The sequence below is a fragment of the Chelonia mydas genome, chromosome 8 (genome assembly GCF_015237465.2).
Source record: "Chelonia mydas isolate rCheMyd1 chromosome 8, rCheMyd1.pri.v2, whole genome shotgun sequence".
In the NCBI taxonomy this organism is placed as follows: Eukaryota; Metazoa; Chordata; order Testudines; family Cheloniidae; genus Chelonia; species Chelonia mydas.
Genome location: NC_057854.1, coordinates 93,568,469 through 93,589,248, shown reverse-complemented (window position 1 = coordinate 93,589,248; position 20,780 = coordinate 93,568,469). Strand labels below are relative to the sequence as shown.

Genomic DNA, 20,780 nt, shown 5'->3' with positions numbered 1-20,780 from the left:
CTGTTCTCTGTGTTTCACTCCTGGCTAGCTTAAGCGGCTCCCTGTTCACTTTGGTGGTTTCTGTGAATCCCTTTTTTCGGTGCCTAACTCTCCCCACACAATGCATGGGGAACCTGGGCACCCAGCTGCGGACTGTGAATTCTACTAGGAAGCAGGGTGTTAGGAATTAGGTGTTAGGACACTTGACTCCGCTTTGAGAACCTAGCCTAAAGTGACCATTACTGAGTAGTCATATTTTGCTTCTGATCTCAAACTAAAGTGGATAACCGTATTTCTGTTCTCCATTCTCAATTGCTACAGAGTCGGCAGGGCAGGGTTGACTCCAGAGAAAACTTGATGCAGTAAATAGCAAGCAAATTAACAGCAAAACATCACATTCTAATCACCCTGATACCTTGGATAAGGTCCTGCCTCTCTATCCAGTTTTCTTACCCCACTTGTGTACATCAGTGGCAGCTGCTGAGAGTCTGGTGAGTCAGACCTTTCTATTGTGTTCTACACCTGCTTTCCTTCTAGCTTTTCTCTCCCTTAAAGGGATATCTAGTTTTGCAATTAAATATCCCCTTAATGAGCAAACCAGCATCATGGAAAAATCCTCCAGACAGCTGAGTCATTATTGCTCCCACAGGGCAATACAGCCTCAGTGCATAAAGTGATCAAAATGGTGGGTGCTGCGCACAAGGGATTTCTGACAGGGCTGTTGAAAAGGAGCTGGTAGGTGTGTGTTTGGTTTAGATATAGAAATACCTTATACAAGACTGACATAAAACCACATTGTCCTCTGTTTGACTAGGGGAGGCTTCTGAGGGGACAGACCCACTTCAGCATGTGGAGCCCTGTGATGCTAGCACATGGTTTTTCCTGATTTCTAATGGGCAACAGTGGTGAGCTCTGGGGTGGGGTGGGCAAGGGGAGTTCACTAGCTTGTGGAAAGGTCAGAGTAAACAGGTAGTGAGACCTAAAAGTCTGTGGCTGCACAGTAGGCTGACCATATCCTAAACAGTGATAGGAAAGGGAAAGTGGCCAACTCCCATTTGACTTCTGCTTTCCGGTTTTAGCGTTTCTCCTACCACAGTAAAGGGAAAGATACTCTTGCTTGCCCTGTCACTGTTCCCACACCCTGCCCATTTATCTGCAGGCACTGCTGGGGTGTGCCTCACTACTCTCAGGCCTGGCCACATGCTAATGAACTGGCCCTCCCACCACCCCTTAGAGGTAGGGGACTGTTCTTGCTCTTATTTTGCAGATCGGGAGGTTCCTTTACTTCCCCAAGGTCAAACAAGAAGCCTGTGGTGAAACTAGAATTAGAATCTCGGTCTCCTAACTCTCAGTCCTATGCCTCAGCCCAAGTACATCTTTCCTCCTGCTACATTGATCTTTTATCTGATGCTGTCCTGAAAGCTCATAAGTACAGTTAATTTCCTTGAGCTGGTTCCATTCTTGATTTGACTCCACCACTGATCTCTCCCCGCCCCAAACTCCCTTGTAAAATCCTACCAGAATTGTTAGGCATGTGTTCCTTACTGTTGGTCGAAGCTTTAGTTCCACATATCTTTGCACTTCTTGATTTTGTCCAGGACAGACAGCATCAAATCTTCACATGTGTGTTCTCCTCGGATTTCCAACCTGATTTCTAGATCAAAGGACCTTCTGATTCTCTACTTTGGAGATTTGCCCATCACTAGTCTTATTCTATTCTCTGCTGCCTACCTCGGGAGTCTGAGCTCTAAGGGCACTGGTACCTTGCCTACCTTGGTAACTCTAAACTCCTATCTAGGCTGGGAGCACACACATGCTGGCTGAACTGATTTCAATGTGGCTGTAGCGAGCAAATTTCTAAAACAATCTCCCTACCCTATGTAGGCCAAGATGTTTTGTTTTGTACGGGTGTTATAAAGCCAGGCTGTATAAGCTGAACTAGATAACAAGATATGCTACTGGATCTAAAATGGAATTGCAACAACTTAATGTCCTACATGGAACTTACTGAACTGCTACAAATGTGGTCTATAGCACAGGCAGGGTTCTGGGAATGGTGGACTCATTATTTGGTAGCGTCCTCATATTTGGTGCTGAGGTTGGATTTTGCAACAGTATAAAACGTACCAGTTGACCTAGAATTATGGCTGGGATCCTTCAATAGGCTTCGCGTGGGCAAATCCCTGCAATCATGCAGAGCCTTATGTGATGGGAACTCAGATTTGCTCTATGGCTTTTTCTGCAGTATGTGGGGCTTACAAAACCTCTTTTGAAAAAAGGATTGTAGCTGCTCTGGGTGGTGTCAAGAGACTGATCCTGAGAAGGTGGAAAAACTGTTGGTTTTCCCACTCTCAAAAGGTGGTGGTGGTGGTTGTTTATATGGTAAAAAACTACTCTCTATGAGCCTCTTAAGAATTGTGACATCATTGAGGAATTGAAGAACTTCTGTCGTCTCTAAAGAGCCATGCAGATGTGCTAATGAGGGATACATAAGGTACTAAGGGGTGGGGGCATAGCATCCAGGACACTGTGTGGGTGTATGTGTGTGTGTGTGGGGGGGGGGTTCTGCTTGTCTGTAGTTCATGTTGTCCCTATGTTTAGTATAATTGTTTTGTAATCAATAGTCACTTATTAAAATCAAGCCATGCTACTGATTACCGGAGATACAAAACCTGACAGGAACAGAGAAGAGTATTGGCACCCATCCCCATAGGATCTGGGCACTTCCCAAGTTAATTAGATTGGCCTAGGCTTTAATTAGGGGCAATCCTGGCTGAGTTAAAGCTCTAACAGCTGTACTTAAAGACCTTGCAGTTTCCACCCCCAGTGTGGAGGAAACCTAACTTTCTTATTCCTTTTGTGAGGTGATCCTGTCATGTCTCTTTTTTCCTTTCCAAAGTCTGTCTCAGGGGCTAGTCCCCTTAACTCCCGGACTGCTTGTTTACATTATTCTGCAGCGTGTGCACCTCCTTTGCTGCTAAACTGTCCTGGGGAGGGTTCAGCTGAGGCCCTGTCCAATGACCCCACAGATCTTTTGCACCTTTAATAGAAAGACTTTTTACTCTGGTTCTTGCTTCATCTTAACTGAATTCTCAGTTGTGACTTTCCTTCCGTGGGTCTCTTATTGAACTCTGCAAATATTTCCCTTTTCTTTTTCCTTGGCACCTGGTATTACCTTCCTCTTCTGTTCATCTGTAGGACTGCCTGGCTTCAGTTCTAGGATGGAAGAAGCCAGGTCACCTGGAGACATGCTGCACAAACTGAGTTTGGCTTGAGTTCCTTGCGGGGCAGGAGTGCAGTGGATTGTGGGAGGAACACCCTTCATATTGTCAGAAGTTATTTTAACCCTTTCGCTGCTGATTCTTGCTATGTAATGGCTGCTGCTGAGGTGTCAATGCTGTCAGGTCATAGGAGACTTAGTCGGTCTGTGGGTTAGCAATGGAGCAGGATGTGTTCACGCCCAGCACACCTGGAACATCAGGTGGGACCAATGCTACAGTTAATAATGGGGGCAATGAAGGAAGGAAAAGAGAGTCCCCCATGTGGAATGTTGGGCCCTCCAGCTCTGTGACGGATACAGCAGGAGAAGGGTGTGGACTGCACTGAGGCAATACTGCAGAGGAGCAGCATCAGGGTGAGCTCGGGGAAAACCTCCCTTTTTTTGCCACTGGTGAGTTCTGGTGACTTTGCGGAGGGGGGAAGCAGGGAATCCGTTATCGGTTTCTGCAGCCTTCCAGCTTTTGTTTTGTTTTTAAAATGTTGTGAGGAGACTTTGCCAAAATGAGCCCAGGCACAGCTGCGTTACTGAGTCTGCAGACAGCGCTCCAGGGCCTCTGCTGCTGATCCTGCCTTTCCACAGCAGCAGAGGGGAACCTGGCACTTCCACATCTGCTATGCACAGCCAGGTGGCCCGCAGTGAAGCTGAAAAGAGTCCTGCCCATTTTGCTGTGGGGCTGCTTGGGGAAATCTCTGAACAGCAGCAAAATCAGGTAGTGGAACTATCTGCAGGGAGGAAGACTGACAAGTGGGCTGGGGGAAGAGCTGAGTAATAGAGCTGTGTGTCTCGCCCTCTAAAAGCAGTGGTGGGGATGGGCAAGGAGAGCAAGAAGGGCCTTGGGGGCATCCCATTAACTGGAACCCTACTAGCTAGAGACTGATCCAAAAGATGGAGCCCAGGGACTGCGCCCTGAGGGGAAGCCCAGAAGATGTGAGAGGGAGCTGGGCTTGTCACCAGAGTGTTCCCTCTGGAATTCATTGGTGGGACTTGCTCACTGATCTTTCATCTCAGCTAATCATTAATGGGAAAAGGCCCTTTCTGTTCCCTACAGGGGTGTGCGGGGGAGGGGGAGTGTCATGGAGAAGTGCCATAGCAAATTATGACTTTTTTTTTATAGGCTTTTGGTCCATCTTACAGAACTTGTTAGAGAGCTCCATAGCATGTTTCAGTCACCCTACAGAAAGGGCAGCATTTTCCATCAACTTCTGTAGCTTTTAAGAGTCAATTCTATCTGGCTCTCTGTTCCATCCCTGCTAAATTCTATAGGCCTTTTCCATAAGGGAGAAAGGGAAGAGGTGAAAATGTTGAGCTTTACCTAATGCTGTAGAATCGGGTGGCTCCAAGAAAGCAGCCCAAGGCCTGGGTCTTATCCAAATGAGGCCTCTGCATCTTTGCCTGTTCTGGAGCCTTCAACTAATGCACAGAAATCCAGATTCTCCCCCTAAACAGGGCCAGACTGACCCATCACTGGGCCCTAGGCAAACATTCACTTCTGGGCTCCTACCTTTTAATGTGAATAACCACAAACAGCCAATATATACATATGCGTGCATTTCAGCCAATATTTCTGATTTGTAAAAGTCTTTCTAATGCCACCCTTTGCTACTTGCATTTTTCTTGCTCTGGTTCCTTCTTTATATGCCTTGGTGCCCCCGAAAGAGGCATTGTTTGCTATAAAAGTCACAATGACAGGAAATGCAGTAGTAAAAGTGAGGAGGAGCAGAGATGGAAGGAAAGAAACATAAAGATTGGGGGGGAGGGGGGTATACACTTCAGTGATGTTCCCCTCCAGTAAGTGCTAGCGAATTCCCATCTCTGCCTGATAGCTTAATGCTGCTGGAGAAGGAAGTGGTTCCTTTACCCACTTCCTTCCTCCCTCCTGGGCTCTGTTGGGAATAGGAAATGAGTCTCAGCTGTGGGGGGGAAGACAACCTTTGCCCACTCATCCACGGGTGTGGGTTTGCATGTGCACTGAAACAACCGCACTTAAGCGGTGTTGTGACTCTGTGTGCCAGGTCACAGCGCCACTCACTCAAATTCAGTCTGGCTGCTCCACCATTGTGATGGAGCGATAGTGGGACTGCTGCTGCACCTACAGTAGTTCTAGGAAGACCGTCAATGTCTGTCACGTTCTGTATGATCTATTGCTAGCCGAAAAACAAAAGAATGTGAAATTAAAAAGCGCCATCGAATACTCCTTCTCTTGGTAAAGAATTGCATAGCATTTATATACTAACCACTGAGATTTACTAAAGCTTTCACATAAGGTTTCTGGAACGATAGCTCAGGTACAAGCGTGTCCCCTCTTTATCTCTACTCCCCTCCCCCAACATCAATTCTGTAATGGTTGCATTTTATGCTACAAATGTTTCGGACTGTGGAATCCTTGCTGAACTGTTACCAGCAGTCGCTGCAGTAAGATGGCTGTCTCATAACATTTAGCCTCTGAACTTAGCTTCTGTAGTATCTACACAGGTTTCACTTCAGTTTGTGTGCAGTGTCTCCTTAGAGCTTGTACTTGCACGAGATCAGTTCCTTGCAAGTGATGCAACTTAGAGGTATTTCTCTAGTACTGCTCACATAGTATTTCCACCTCGTACACGTGCATGAATGAACCCTCCGAGCACCTATGTGCGGTAGAATCCCTCCTTTTAACTGCCAGTGTTTGTTTGTGGCTTGTTGATTTCCTTTTTTCCTTTTATTTTGGATTTCCTACTTGTCCCCTGCTGAATCTGCCTGGGGTTGGGGTCCTGTTATGACCCCGCAGAATACCTTTTGTCTGCCAGTTGTATGAAATGCAGGGCTTTCCAGACTCTCATTTTCCATGGACCTATGAAAAGTACATTGGTTTAAGCAGCTTAATTTTTTCCCCCTGCTTCTTTAATTGAAACAGTAGTTCTTTGTCACAGCAGTCAAATCGGCTGTGATTTATTGGTATACAGGAAGCTAACCCAGCAGGGAACTGAGGGTGTCTCTGCTTTAGTGAGATCATCTAAATGATGGGGAGGGGAGAGAGAAGCACCGTGAGGAGCTGCAAGTGCTATTCTGGGGAACAGAGCAGAACTGGTTTGCTTTAGAGATAAGGCCTTTGCCTGGGGAACTCCTGAAATTGTGTTCCTCAGTATACAGCTTCACTGACCATGTGGCTGGCATAACAAATGTATTCTTGTATCACATCTTCCATGTGATGTCACTGGATGAGCCTGGTGGCTGTGAAGCCATGTTCGAAGCAATTTTTTTTTTTTTTTTTTATTGCCTGGGGAAGTCCCCGGTCCCAGGCACCCATTTTGAATGCAGCTTTCTCTTAAAAATCCGTTTACATGTGGACATAGTGTTAATGGGACTGGTACACTGTTCTGAAGCATATTACAGGGTGCTAACAGAGTAAATTGGAAGGGTTAGATTGCATCCAGAAGTGGGCTGAAGCACAAAGTTTGGCTCCAGATCGAAATGTTCCATGGATCCGAGTGTGTTCAGATTCTCAGTAATCCCAGCCGAGCTCCTACCGCAAAATGTGCTGGGACTGTTCATGTGAAGCTGCAACTTGGTGTGGCTGTTTGCTCAGTTTATTTATAGACTTGCTACAGGCTGTCAGTGTTCGCCTGAAATGCCCCACTCCGTTAGCATGCGGTGTTCCAGACGGGAAAGGGTTAAGGGGGTTCTGCTAACTCACTGAGCCCTGGTCAACACTGCAAACTTACCTATGTCACTCTGAGTATAAAAAATCCACACCCTATGAGCGATGCCTAATCCCCAGTGTAGACAGTGCTCTATCGATGGGAGGGCTTCTCCCATTGATATTAACTACAGCGGTGCAGCTCCATCCGTGCAGCTGTGCTTCTATAGCATTTTAAGTATGGACCAGTCTGAAATCTCTTGGTCTGAGGGGATTTAGGATATGGGCTGTGTCCTAACAGAGGAACTGAACAGCCAAACCCACAGAGAAGGTTTGATGTCCTCTTTCTTGCTCGCTTGTTAGTTAATAAAGCCAAACTCGGGAAGGGGATGATTTTTAGGCTTCACATGTTGTGTGGACTCTGCTTTTAGAGGAGGTGGGGAACGCAGACTGCTGAGAAGACATTTCTATATTGCCAGTTGCTGTGGTATCTGAGCACCTTGCAGATCTAGAGCTCTTTGCACTTCTTTTATGTCTCTGTTCTGCAGGTGTTCTGGTGACTGTTTACTGCCAGGAGTGTGTGTGTGCAGAGCAAATGCAACATACCTAACTCTGCATTGTAAACCTGACCTAAGTGTCATGCTTAGCTAAACAGGTCATGTGATACATTTCTGCTTCTGATGTCCAATCAAACAGCTTAGAGGTTGACTATCCAATAGCTCCAAGCTGTCAATGATGCACCAAACAAGAATTATTCACAGAAACTACTTAGCAAATAATTCTGAATAGTGAATACATTTTGAGATAATTTTTATCTGTTCCGGAAAACTTGCTCCCAGAAAGAGGTGAAGTGAATTAAGTTATTAATTTCTAATTCATTTGGTGCAAGTTAAAAATTTTCTTAGAAACTTTAGACAATCCAGCGAGCCACACTTGGAGTTGTTCTGACTTCTTAAAACCAGGATGATGATCAGATTGCTGATGAGACTGGGGCATATAACTAAAACAAACTCATCTGTAAATTTTTTTTAAAGTTTTTGGTGGGGGAACAATCTTGGTGCATTCACCCCCATTTTAACACTTGACTGTTACTAAGCAAAATAATCCTATACGTTTTTGAATGGTTTTTTTTTTTGTCTTTATGAAAAACCAAAAGGATTGGATAAGCATTTATTCCCCCTTCCCCTCCTCCCGATCTTGGCCTAGAGTCCTAACCCTAAATTCCTACATATTTTTTTCACTTTCCTGTATTTGGGTAACTCAAGAAACGGCTAGGTTTTCAAGAATCCTGAGCACATACCAGCTTCCATTGACCTTAGCTGGGATTTATGGCAATAGCCAATAGCTATGTTTCCCCAAGGACTTTCGTCTGACTTGACTAGTCTATATTTCTTTAAACAGCATTTTCAAAACAAACACCCAAGATTGTTTTCCCAACAGAAAAAGGGAAGATGGCAGGGGAAGGGAAATGAATATGGACCAAGTAGTAACATAATTAATAGTGCTGTTAAAGGTAGCCATCAAACTATCCGCTGTACGTAAAATTGTGACTTGCCCGGGATTGTTGAGTGACTGACCCAGTGATGGAATCCAGAGCTCGGTCCTCTTCTCTAATCATGCTCCTCTCTCCATGCTTCAAATCTTCCCTCAGAGCTTTTTCAAACCTTGACATGAGCTTGCTATTTGGTCACCCCAGGAAACTCTGGTGTGAGTTTGTGGCTGAGAAGGATTTCATGAAGTACTGCTGGGTTATCCAGGTCATAGCTCACAGCCCAAAGGTCACGAATGCCTACCATGTCTCTTGACCAGTGTGCTCTTCAGGACTGGCATGGGAGCCCTGGTTTGGAGTTGGTAGCTCCTCTGAGTGAAAACTCAGACAAATTGTCAATGCTCCTGTCTGTGAATGGTGAACTTGCAAGGTTCTCTGAGAGGCATCTAGACTTCCAGGTGCTTCCTTGGTTCCACACCTTTTGAAACTGCCAGGTTAGTTGTTCCTGCAGCATCTCCAGCCTTTCTCTGAGCATCTAGCCACTAGTGCTTCTGGCTTGAACCAGGAAGGGCAGAAACTCAGGGAAACAAAAACTTAACCTCTATCCAATGTTAACCAATTTCTTATAGGCTCCACCCCAGTCTGAGGTTTGAGGAAGGTTCAGGGTCTGATCCTGTTTAACTTGCCCAGGTTCACTTAAACCTTGTCTGAAAGAGAAGCTGGTATTCCTCAGCCCGAGAATGGAAGCCACTGGGCTACCCTGGGTGTCTTGCTTGACTTGGCTCTGTGACCGATCCTCCCTGGCAAGGGAGCCGGTGCTGGTATCGCTTTCTAGTGAATCGTACTTAGACAAGCTTCTTGCTAGGAAGGTGTTATGCCTCCCTGGCTTGCTTAGTACTCTACAAACCAGCTTGCAAACACCTGCAAGTATCCCTTGGCTTGCAAGCTCCTCCTTTGTTGGGGGAGAGGTCAGGATGAGCTCTAAGCTGAGGACCAGGTTCCCACGGCGCTTTGCTCCTCTCATAGAGCAGAGACGTGAACGTTCTGCTAGGCTGGATGGGCCTTAGCTTTGAATGAGATGTGGTGATGTGTTGCGTTGATACAGCACCTCATTGGGAAGGGTGCCAAAGCTCCCTGCAAGCTGTGCACCTACCACCCCGGAATGGCTTCTCCTGCCGTTGGCATGGAATGGAAGTGGCTGGAGTGCAACAATCAAAATTAAAATGTGGCCAGTAGGACACTGAGGTGAAATGCCCTATTTCCTCAAAGTGCCATGGATCTTTAATGACCATAACTCATCAGGACGTCCCTTTTTCATCTCATTTGAAGGAGGGAGGCATACATGCAGTAAACTCTGAGGTGCAGGAAATCTCTCTTAATGTGTCTTTATGGTGCTGATCACAATGGGCCCCCAACCTGGGCTGGGGTCTCTAGCTAGTACTGTCTTATAAAAAATACAAATTATGCCTGATATGCTAATTCCAGGCAACCTTTGTCTACAGGTTATCCAGCTGCAAACATCTGAGCAAGATGTCGCAGAAGAAGACTACCAGCAGGAAATATGGGTGGCGGTGGAGTGCAGGGGGAACAAAGCTCCTGAGACCACATCTGAGAGCCAACATGCAGGTAAGGCAGAAAGATGTGTCCTAATGGCCCTCCCGCAATGATACAGGGCTTCTAATCCAAGGATCTTGATGTGTTGTAAGTCTCGTCGTCCCCGGGTGAGGTGGATGGTATTGGGAGTCTGAGGCACTGAGTTTGGATGGGCCCAGAGGTGCACAGAATAGTATTACTACTTGTCTTACAGTAACACCTAGAGGCTCTGGACCAAGATCAGAACCCTACTGTGCTAGGGGTACCTATACATGGTAAGAGATTTTTCCCTTCCCTGCAGAACTTGCCAGTTAACTAGAGCAGACACACAGTAGAAGACAGGAAGGAGTATCCCCACTTCACAGATAGGGGACTGAGGCACCGTGGTTTGCCCGAGCTCACCCAGGAAGCCTGTGCCTAAGCTAGGACTGACCCCAGATCTCCTGGTGGCTAAGGCACTGGAGCAGGGCTCTAATCACCTTCTTCTCGAGGCCATGCTGGGTTGTGACAAAGCTGGGAGAATTGCGATTCCCACCTCCCCTGCTATAACAGGGGCGGTTCGCCTCCCTTCATAGAAAGCATTGATTTGGGCTGTCCCCTAGCCAGAAAGCGGCTCTCCTGCCTCTTCCAGGGGGAGCTCATTCCTCTTGGACTCCCATTCCAGTCTGCCTGGCAGTGGTTCCAAGGGGGCAGCAATGCTGCTGTTGGAGCAGGTGGTATGTTGGCTTGGCTTGCTCTGGGAGGTTGATTTCTAGGGTCCAGGGCTCAGAACAGGATGTGCCAGAGTTTGTTCCCCAGTTGCTGAATGGGTGGGGCAGGTGCACAGTGGTGGGTTTCCAAGGTGGAATCACAGAGGAGGAGCGGCCGCTAGGCTGGGGACTGGCTTGAGGGAGGCTTGTTACTCTCTGAGTCGAGCAGGCTTTCGGAGTAGGGGCTATTTTTTTTTTGAGAGAGAGAGAGAGAGAGAGAGAATCCGGTTAGATTTGCCTCAGGTGAGTCACAGCACTGAGGAGTCTCCTGATTACCAGATCAGTAAAACTTGGTGTGTCACCATTAGATAACCTCCTTGCTGGCTTTCTGAGCCCTTGGAAGCTGCATTAACTGGCTTCCACAAGAGGCAAAAAGAAATAAATGGTGCAGTCCTGTGACTTCAGACAGCTTCCGATCTTTCCTTCTGAGCAGGTTCCAAGCTGAGAACTATGGGGGAGGGACTGGCACGTGGAATCCACTGTATCTAGAAGCAGAAGTCTTGTCTGTATTACAATTCCACGTAGCCCCGACTGAGATCAGAGCCCCGTTGGGCCAGGTAGTGTACTAACACCTAGTACGGCTATAAAGTTTCCAGTCTAAGGGTGTGTCCACGCTGCAGTCAGGGTGTCTGACTGAAGCACATGTAAGCTGGATCGCTAACCATAGCTGGGAAGCCAGGCTGGCCACCTGAGTACGTAGCCAAGGGCATAGGCAGGGTTGTACTTGGGCAGCTGCCATGGGCACACTGCTATTTTCAGCAAGCTGGCTCGGGTAGGCCTACGTCTGCTGCAGTCAGGGGTGGGTGTGTATCTGAAATAGGCCAGGCCAATGGTGGGAGAGGAAGCTGGCGCAGAGAGGGGAAGTGACTGGCCCAAGGTGACACAGCAGGTCAGAGGAGGAGTTCCCATGTAGCTCCCTATCCGCTAGCCTTGGCTTCCCTCTCTAACCCTACACCAGGCTCTCTGGGAATAAAGCAAGACTTATGCTGTTGATTAAAAGGTTTGGGAGCTCTTCACCTCAGGTTAACTAATCCAGATCTGGCCCAGTGTTGTCGTCGTTGTCGTCCATTTACTGTAGTAGTGGGTGTAAAATTAAGCTGCTGGGATTCCAGCTCAAGTTGATGTGTGTCCAGCTTTTACGCCTGACTTAATTTCCCCAGACAGGGACTGAATGGGTTATGGCTGCTGAACTACTGGCTCTCCTCTTTGCAGGAAAGAGGGGTGTGTGTGTGGCGGCCAGGGGTCAGCTCGCTGAAGCCAGCACTGCTGCTGTCCGTGTTGTCCCTGCGCTTTGGAGAGAGGACTTGGCTCTCCGGGGCTCCCACTGCTCAAAGCACTAACTTGGTTCTGATCTATAAAAACCACGTCATTTTCCTTACAGTAAATACGAGGGTGGCAGCTCCTCAGCAGCTGTAAATTGTCATAGCTCTGCTGTGGCTCTGCCCCTAGAGGTCTGGATGGCTCCTGTAGGTAACCTACTCCCTGGGGAGGCAGCAAGAGGCATACGAGTGTGAATAAGCAGTTAGCATTACTTTGGAAGAGAACAGTCATGGCTAATTGGGACACAGGGATGCTGTACAGTTGACCCAAACCATACACTTACTTCTCAGCTGCACAATTTCCAGCACTCTGGCCAAGGCATCAATCCCCCTGTGGATTGCACTAGTAAATAAACGAGGGGAAACCTCCCTTAAAGCAACATTTTCCCTGACCGAAAGTCCCACGCTACAAAATAAGAGCACAGCAGCTGGGGAATACCACAGCAGGCTTCTGTCTCAGAAGGCATTTCTGTGGCATCTGTCGCTGCAGTAGCTGAGAGCTGTACGAGGGTTAAGAACCCAGTAAAATCTCCACCCCGAGGCACTCAGGTCTCCAGTTGACTCTGAGTGTAATCAGGTGCCTGTTCTGGACACTGTCATTTCACCGTTCTGTGCTACGCAGCATCCCATCCCAGGAGCTCGAAGCACTGCACGAAGGTCAGTTCACTAAGCCTGTCCTTGCCGCAGGGAGGTAGGTGGTATCATTCCCCTTACCAGAGCAAAAACTGCAGCACAGGGAGGCTAATGGTATGTCTGTGCTGCCACTGGGAGAGAGCCCCAGCCCAGGGAGACCAACTTGTGCTAGTTGGGGCTCAAGCTAGCCTGATAAAAAGAGCAGGAGACATTGTGACTTGTGCTCTCAAGCCCACCCAAGCTCCAGCCTGAGCTGCAATGTCTATGCTGCTATTTTTAGTGCTCGCTCGAGTCCTGATGGTGCGAATCTGCCCGCCCGGGTGGGGAGGTTCGCTCCCAGCTGTTGGCGGTGTAGACCTACCCTAAGTGACTTGCCCAAGGCTGCACAGCACATCTGTAGCAGAGCAGGAAGCTGAGTGCAGTCCAGTGCTTTAACCTCAGGGGTCTTATTTTCTCTTCAGAGAGACCAGGAAATGGCCACAGCAGCTAGACCAAATGTACACCGCTAACTGTCTCTCCCTGTGTTGTGAGCTGAGCTCGACAGCAGGACAAGCCCCGTGGCCGCCAAGCCAGAGAGTAGCTGGGCTTGTATTCCAAGCTCCCAGGTGAGCGCCAATGGGGCTCCCAAGCTCTGCTTGGGAGCATCTTCAAAACGTTGCTTGTTTGAGCCACACGTCCGGCCGTTCCACAGCCACTTAGAGCTACGGTTCAAGCTTTGTGGACAATAAGGGTTTTTCTCCTGCTGGTGAGTGTCAAGCGTTGTATCTAGTTACATGAAGAAAAGGCGCAGTGTCTCTGCAGGGCAGGGTGGAATTGGGGTAGCGAGAAGAGTTTGCAGCCAGGTCAATGCTAGGAAAAATCAGTCTGTTAGAAAACAGGATGACTAACACGACTTAGAGCACAGCCAGCCAAAGTCAAACCGGGCCCAACATGCTTTTATATGGGATGCTTCCCCACCGCCACCCACAGAGAGAGCCAAAAAAGGGCTGATGAGCCCACCTTCAGTTTTGCTTGTACTGTGCTGGTGCTTTGGCTCCAAGTGTCCTTCCTGGCTCAGGCTTTGCTATTTGGTGCCTCGGGGCAGGGCTAGCCTGGGGTTGATCTGTGACTAACATACCCAGTGTACAATCCTAGGAGAGAGGAACCTTCGTTTAAGCCCTTTCTCTCAAATCCTGCTGGTGGCCCCTCTCTTAAAGGGACACGATCCTGATAAATCAGCTGTTGGGGGAGCTGAGAGCCAAGTGTCTTTGGGGTCTTCTGCCTGAGCTCAAGAGTTGGTTTGGGAGGGGAATTCTGAAAGCCTTCCATGGAAATTAGAAAAAAGTGAGCTGTAGCTCACGAAAGCTTATGCTCAGATAAATTGGTTAGTCTCTAAGGTGCCACAAGTACTCCTTTTCTTTTTAGAAAGAACTTGGGTTTGTTTTAGCCAACACCCCCTCCCCCACACGCGCACACACCCCCAATGTAAGGAATACCCCACCTGCTTCCTGTGGGTAATGGTCTCTATGCCACTGGTGACCAAAAGAGGTTTTCTTCTCCTATTAGCACAGCAGCAGTAGTGGAAGAATGAGCTGGATACTACCTTGGCTTGACTCTGCAGTTGAGTTAACAATTCTGAGGATGCTCAAGTTCTGCTCTCATATACCTACCTAACCCTGTTCTGCAGAATCTTTACTGTGATGTACAAGACAGGAAGATCCCAGCTTGACTCTGAGCCCAGGGTGAGTTTGTGGGGCTCTCAGAGAGGGAAATGTTGTGTGGTTTTGTTTGTTTGTTTGTTTGTTTTTTAGATACTACTGATAAACTTGGCAAATTTCAGCTGAGAGTTGCTGGGGACTGAGAAACATGTAAACACCGTCCCCCCCGCCCCCCCCAAGGATTTTCTGTCTGCACTTCTCAGAGCAGAATGGCATTTGTAACTGGGTGGGCTAATGTAGCAATTTAGGAAGGAGACTTCCTTCCTCCTCTGTAAATGGGGGATGCGGCCGTTAGCTCCCTTCTGCACAGAGGGCATAATCCCCTCAACCGTTATGTGCATAGGTAGCAAAATGTGGCTTCATAACTGAAAGGACGGTACTAAACACAGTCTGTTCCTACAGAGAAGGATTGGTTACAAAGAGAAGCATAGGCATGGCCCCCTAGTTTGGAAAAACGTTAGTGCGATATTCAATGGAATGAGCATCTGTATAGCAATGGTCTTGACTTTTCCAGGCCCAGCTGTTTCCTAGAAATACCACACTGAGCCCTGCTGGTAGTTGTTGTATCACCAACTCCAGGCATTCAAAATCATGAGTCAGGCTCCAAAAAAATTGAGTTTGCCTTCTGGGGTTTGAGCAGTTAGTGTTCCCTCGGGTCACATGTTCAAGCTTTTCTCTACAACCATGACGGCTGGAAACTCACTTACGTAATGAAAGCTGAGATTTTCATAAAAAGAAAAGGAGTACTTGTGGCACCTTAGAGACTAACCAATTTATTTGAGCATAAGCTTTCGTGAGCTACAGCTCACTTCTTCTACACTTTCCACAATATGCATCCGATCTTATATACACACAAAGCATGAAAAAATACCTCCTCCCACCCCACTCTCCTGCTGGTAATAGCTTATCTAAAGTGATCACTCTCCTTACACTTTAGAGGTATTTTTTCATGCTTTGTGTGTATATAATAAGATCTTCTACACTTTCCACAGTATGCATCCGATGAAGAGAGTTGTAGCTCACGAAAGCTTATGCTCAAATAAATTGGTTAGTCTCTAAGGTGCCACAAGTACTCCTTTTCTTTTTGCGAATACAGACTAACACGGCTGTTACTCTGAAACCTGAGATTTTCATGTCATTGCTTGTCTCCAGACCTGGGCCTTTAAGAAAACCGTGGACTCTCTCAGTACTCACAGTACACTCATGAGTTGCTACTGCTTTTGGCCGACAGTTTGCATGAGGCAGGCAGGGTGTCTCTGGTGATCTTGTATCTCCATACAGAGAGGGGAGTGAGGTGGACATGGAGCTGCTTGATGCAGTGTAGCTGTCGCCATGTTGGTCCCAGGGTATTCAAGACCAGGTGGGTGAGGTAAAATCTTTTATTGGACCAACTTATCTTGGTGAGAGAGACACGCTTTTGAGCCGCCCAGAGCTCTTCTTCGGGTCACATTAGGAACAATGCATAAGAGAAAACGAGCTCTGTGCGGCTCGAAGGTTTCTCTCTCTCTCTTTCGAGACATTGGTCCAATATTGTAACTTGTACGTACTGCATATGGGAATGGCTACTGTGAAATAGCAGGCTGTCGGGAGGAGCAAGCAGGAGGGGGGAGATGAATAACCCAGGGCAAACTAACCCTTAGTAAATGCTTGAGGGTTGTTATAGGACAATGGCGCAAAGCCATTGGCTCTGAGGAGTCTGGCTTGACCTCCTGCTGAGCTGGTTTTGATGAGCAGGGCCAAGGCTGAGAACCAGGAAACCGAGGGGACTCTCTGAAGAGGAGGGAGGTAATTGCAGAGTTGCTGTTTGGAGAGGAACCAGGCTGTCACAGGCACCTGCTTGGGGGTCTGAAGAAGCTGGGCCTGCCTGGGTTAACGTCGGAGGGACGGTAAGCCCTAGGGAAGATAGATGTGCATTTAGACAATTGGTGGGGTTTTTTTTTTTTTTAAGCTTTTTCTCTTGTGCTTTGTTCCCAAAGTGGTAAATACCAGTACTTTGGTGTAAGCAGGTTTTCTGGTCGCACTGTTCACCAATCTTTCGTGTCTCAAAGGGAAGAACAGGAGTTGCTGAACCCAGCTGGAGCTGCTGGGTAAGCAAAGTTGAAACACAGGGTATTGCAGCCTAGATCCTGCTCTAGGAGTGGAAGCATTGCCCAATTCCACCTCAGGAGAGGTGAAGGCCTGAGCTCAGCGGCAGTGCTCTCAGGGAGGGGGGCAGAGGTGGAACCAGCCCTGTGACCATGACCGGCTCGATGTTTATCTTAGCCAGACGCAGAATGTAGTAAAATTTGTTAGTCTCTGAGGTGCCACAAGTACTCCTTTTCTTTTAGAGAATGTAGACCAGCTTATTAGTCTCCCTGAGAGTTAAAAATACATAATTTATACTTCCGATGTATGGCCTGTTTCATCTCAGGGTCTCCAAATGCCTCACATACATTAAGTCTCTCAGACACCCTTGGGAAGCAGCTAAGTTTGTAACTTAGAATTTCCATCTGAAAAATTCTTAAGGCACAATGAAATGATTTGCCCAAGGTAACTTGATGGAGATGGAAAGACAACCTAGGAATCCTGGATCCTACTTCGCTACCTGGAGCTCAGTACTGGGCAGAAAATCCTAATGCCGTATAAAGGAAACTGTTAACCCTACAACAATTTCTCCCCTTCCCCCCCCCCCAATTGTTTGGGGTCAAGTGGGTTTTCGTTCCCCCCACCACCACCTTAAATCTTGCATTGCTACTAGGCAGTTTGACCTAAAGGATCATTCACTTAGACCAGCAGCTCTCAAACTTGAGGAACCTGAAGACCCTCATTTTGATTTAAAAATGTTCATGGACCCCCAAACTGGCTTCTAATTTTCCCTGGGGGTGCTCAACCCCTGCCCTGCCCCCTTGCCCCGCCTCTGTGCCCCGTCCCTGCTCCTCCCCTTTCCTCCCAGCACCTCCTGCACATGGCTGGGAGGGAGTGGAGGAGTTGATCAATGGGGTCAGTGGCCCTGAACATGACTTGTGGACCCCCTGGAGTACCCTCGCAGAGTGCCAGGGGTCCACAGACCCCAGTTTGAGACCCGCTGACTTAGACCCTATTTTTACAAAAAAAAACAACAAAAAAAAACCCTCATGATATTTGTCTTCACATCTTTCAGGGTAAAAGCAGATTTTCGTTTGGGTTCAAACACTCCCCTGCAGCACTGAGAACCAAGGAGAGAAACTGACTAGTCTGTTTTTGCTGTCTGCGCTGAGTGAAATACCAAGAGTGAACAGCTGACATGGTAGGAGGTTCAGAAGCCTCTGAACTGAGGGTATTTATTTTAAAAATGACTTTATCTCTGTATCTTAAGCCCAGTCCCCACTGGCACTGTGGGTCTGAATCCAAACTGCCAGTCTAAATACCTCCAGCTCAGGGGAATTGCACATTAGGATCTGAATTACAGGTGTGGGTCTGTCTCTGCTTGCATCCTATGAAGTGGGTATTCACCCACAAAAGCTTATGCTTCAATATGTCTGTTAGTCTATAAGGTGCCACAGGACTCTTTGCCTGTCTCTACTTAGTCACTGTGAAAGTGAACTGTATTTGTGTTCGTGGTGTGCACCTGTGCGTGGTTGGTAGAATAGTTACAGAACAGGATTGGAATACTGCTAAAGGGGAAGCGGGCAGTCTCCCGTGGCAGTTGCTCAGTTTAATGCACTTTCCCTCCACAATCTTGGTCTAGTGTGGATGCATGCAAAATGGCTCAGAAAAATACATCAGAGGAGACTGAGACAGTGTCTTCACTGTCCAAAAAGGTGCAGGGTTTTAATGAGGTAACTAGTGCACACTGGCTACCTCGCTGTAAAATTCTAGTGGAGATAAGTTGCAGGTAGTTTGTACTGCAAGGTAGCTAGGTGAGGTCAACACAAATCTCCCTGCACTCCACCTGTGGTTCACCTTGCCTAGACAGCATTGCAGTAAAACGACAGTGCCTTGTCTCCACTAGGTTTTTACAATAAGGTAACTAATGCACTTTAATTACCGTGTAAAAATGAAGAAGCCCGAGCTTCAGTGCCTGTTGGTGTTAATCCTGTTTGTTTCTGTAGCGTGTAAGGCGCAACCAGAAATGGGGCTCCATGGTGCTAGGCCCTGTACAAACAGGGTCAGAGTCCCCGTCCTGAAGAGCTTAGAATCTAAATAGACACCACCTACAGGATGGTGGAAGGGGTAGAACACACGAGCAAAGTGAACAATGTGATGGCAGCAAACAGCATGTTAGTGCCATGATTTTTGGGAGCGGCGGTGGAGAAGGGGATCAGCTAAATGGAAGAGAGTGAAGGGAGAGGGGACATGGAAGGGAAGTGGAGTTGGAGGGCTGGGGCGGGGAGATGTGGGTATTGAGCTGAGGTGAAGATTGAAAGGAAGGGGAAAGGGCTGGAGTAAACCATCAGCCCAGGATACAAGAATGTTCCATCCAAACCATAGAAAGCTCCGTGTCTCCAGCTTGTGGGGCTCAGGCTGTGGGTATAATGATAGCACATAGATGTTAGGGCTGGAGCCTGGGCTCCAATATCTATGCTGCTACTTGTAGCCTTTAGCTCAAGTCTGAGTCAATTGCCCGGGGCTCTGAGACGGGGTGCCCTGGGTTTCTCTTTGAAGTGTAGATGTGTAGATCTACCCTCAGGCACCACTGGAACCAGGTGATGTGGCTGGAGTTTTAGAGAGAGGCTCCAAGAGACAGAAGTGAATGGCAGTGTCTCAGATGCAGACAGATTCGTGGGTGGAGGGGTCAACAAAACAAAGCTCTTCCATTCTTGACAGACGGGTTTTCTGAACTGGCAGTTGACTAGATTCAGCCTGACTATTGCTCGGGGATCCCTTCTTTTATCTACACATGCCTGGCAACCTGCGACAGCCTTGGGGCTGGGGGGGGGGCGGGTTCGGGGGGTCAGCCAAACTTTCATAAGGCTGGACTGCAATCCTCTTACTCACACGGAACAGTGTCTTACTCCACAAGTAGTCATGGGGTAAGAGTACTACTCAGTGTCAGGGTATCTCCATTGATAAGGAGCTGGTTTGCTAAGGACTCCCCGATGACATTGGTGTGTCTCTCCCAGACTGTTGAAGTCTGACAAACAGTTTGTAGAGAGAGGGATACAAAATCCTTGATCCTGGTCCCCAAACTGACATCAGCATGGTCACTGCATGTGTCCTTCCTCTTAGTTCCCACAGAATGGAATCAAGGTTTGGTAGAACGCCTTTCAAACTCAAGGCATTGCATGGCAATTTAGGCTAATGGTGCTGCTCCAGCAAGAGGACGAACTGTTGTTTACCAGTGCAATGCTCTCTTACTCCAAGAGACCCACCTAATGGTGGCACTTGATACATAGCTCAATTGTTGTAATAAGGAGGATCCACCTTGTGTGTCTCCTAGATGCAATGTGGTGGCAGGATGGGCTTAAAAGTCCAACAATCTGGAACTACCTGCCCTTCAAAGATAAACCTGCTGCAAGAGGAAATGTTGCTGGACAAGAGTTGAAATGACTTTTGATTTATTAAATGTCTGCAGAATGATAGAAGGAGCCTTAGAAACCTGTGGGGAACATACTGCATGTGGTAGGTGAAAATGCGGTGGAGGCTTCTTGGTTCACATTTGAGAATGAGGTGGGATGAACTCTAGATGTCGTCTTACAGAATATTGATGGGTACTGTTCCCTAGAAAGGATCTTGACACTGAAAGGCAACAGTGTTTCCCCTGTGTACAGTATCAATGGGAGACAATACAATGATTAATATTGAACCATAGCTTACATGTAAAACTTATGAGTTTGGAGAACTGTCAGACTCCAGTCACTCAAATATCCAGGGTATTTGCAGATCTTTCAGTCATTCCTACTTTGAAGAAACAATCGAGGGATCTGCAAATGTTGTTAAATCATAAATTCAAAAAACAGATAAACCAGGAAGACACAGTAGCTGGCCTGGATGTGAAATAAAACCGCTTCTGGAAAGATAGCGTTACATAACGAATTGCACAGTGTCCACCGTAAGCTAGGACTCAACTGGGCTTTTTGAGTGTGTGTGTGTGTGTGTGTGTGTGCATTCAAGGGGAGTGCGAAAGTTGTTCAAGACCCTGTTCTTGCCGGGCTTTTAGTTTTAATTTTGCAGAACAAGCTGTTCAGCTAAGGGTGGTCTAATCATCCAGGCTTTTGGGTGCTTACCTGGGGCAAACCCGTCCAGGCTTGTGCTGCTTTGAGCAAACAGCCACACCCTAGTCACGCAGCAATGCAAGGATGATGTAGGTTTCATGTGGCTTATTTCTCACGCTGTACCCCGTGGGGGTGGAGAACCCTTCAAGTCTGATGCAGGGATCACCAGGTTCTAGAGGAGGACTTGCCAAGATTGTTCTTGCTGAGACACAACCAACCCCCTTTGGCTAGGAGCTGCAAACTTGATGGCTCCAG

General features: G+C 47.6%; 1 protein-coding gene across 5 annotated transcripts in view; it reads left to right on the top strand.

The window, feature by feature from the left end:
• Positions 1-556: 556 nt before the first annotated feature.
• The window catches only part of ACOT11 (acyl-CoA thioesterase 11), a 114,843-nt gene continuing 94,619 nt past the window's right edge, over positions 557-20,780 (top strand). Inside the window, exons 1-2 of one of the 5 annotated variants that reach the window (XM_043552761.1) lie at positions 557-714; positions 9,864-9,987. In XM_043552761.1, the coding sequence (XP_043408696.1) occupies positions 662-714; positions 9,864-9,987 (177 nt within the window). In that variant the 5' untranslated portion in view covers positions 557-661. Of the gene's footprint in view, positions 715-2,792; positions 2,844-3,402; positions 3,614-9,863; positions 9,988-20,780 lie in introns of those variants that run through there. The other 4 variants (XM_043552760.1, XM_043552766.1, XM_043552768.1 and 1 more) reach the window with 4 other exon arrangements.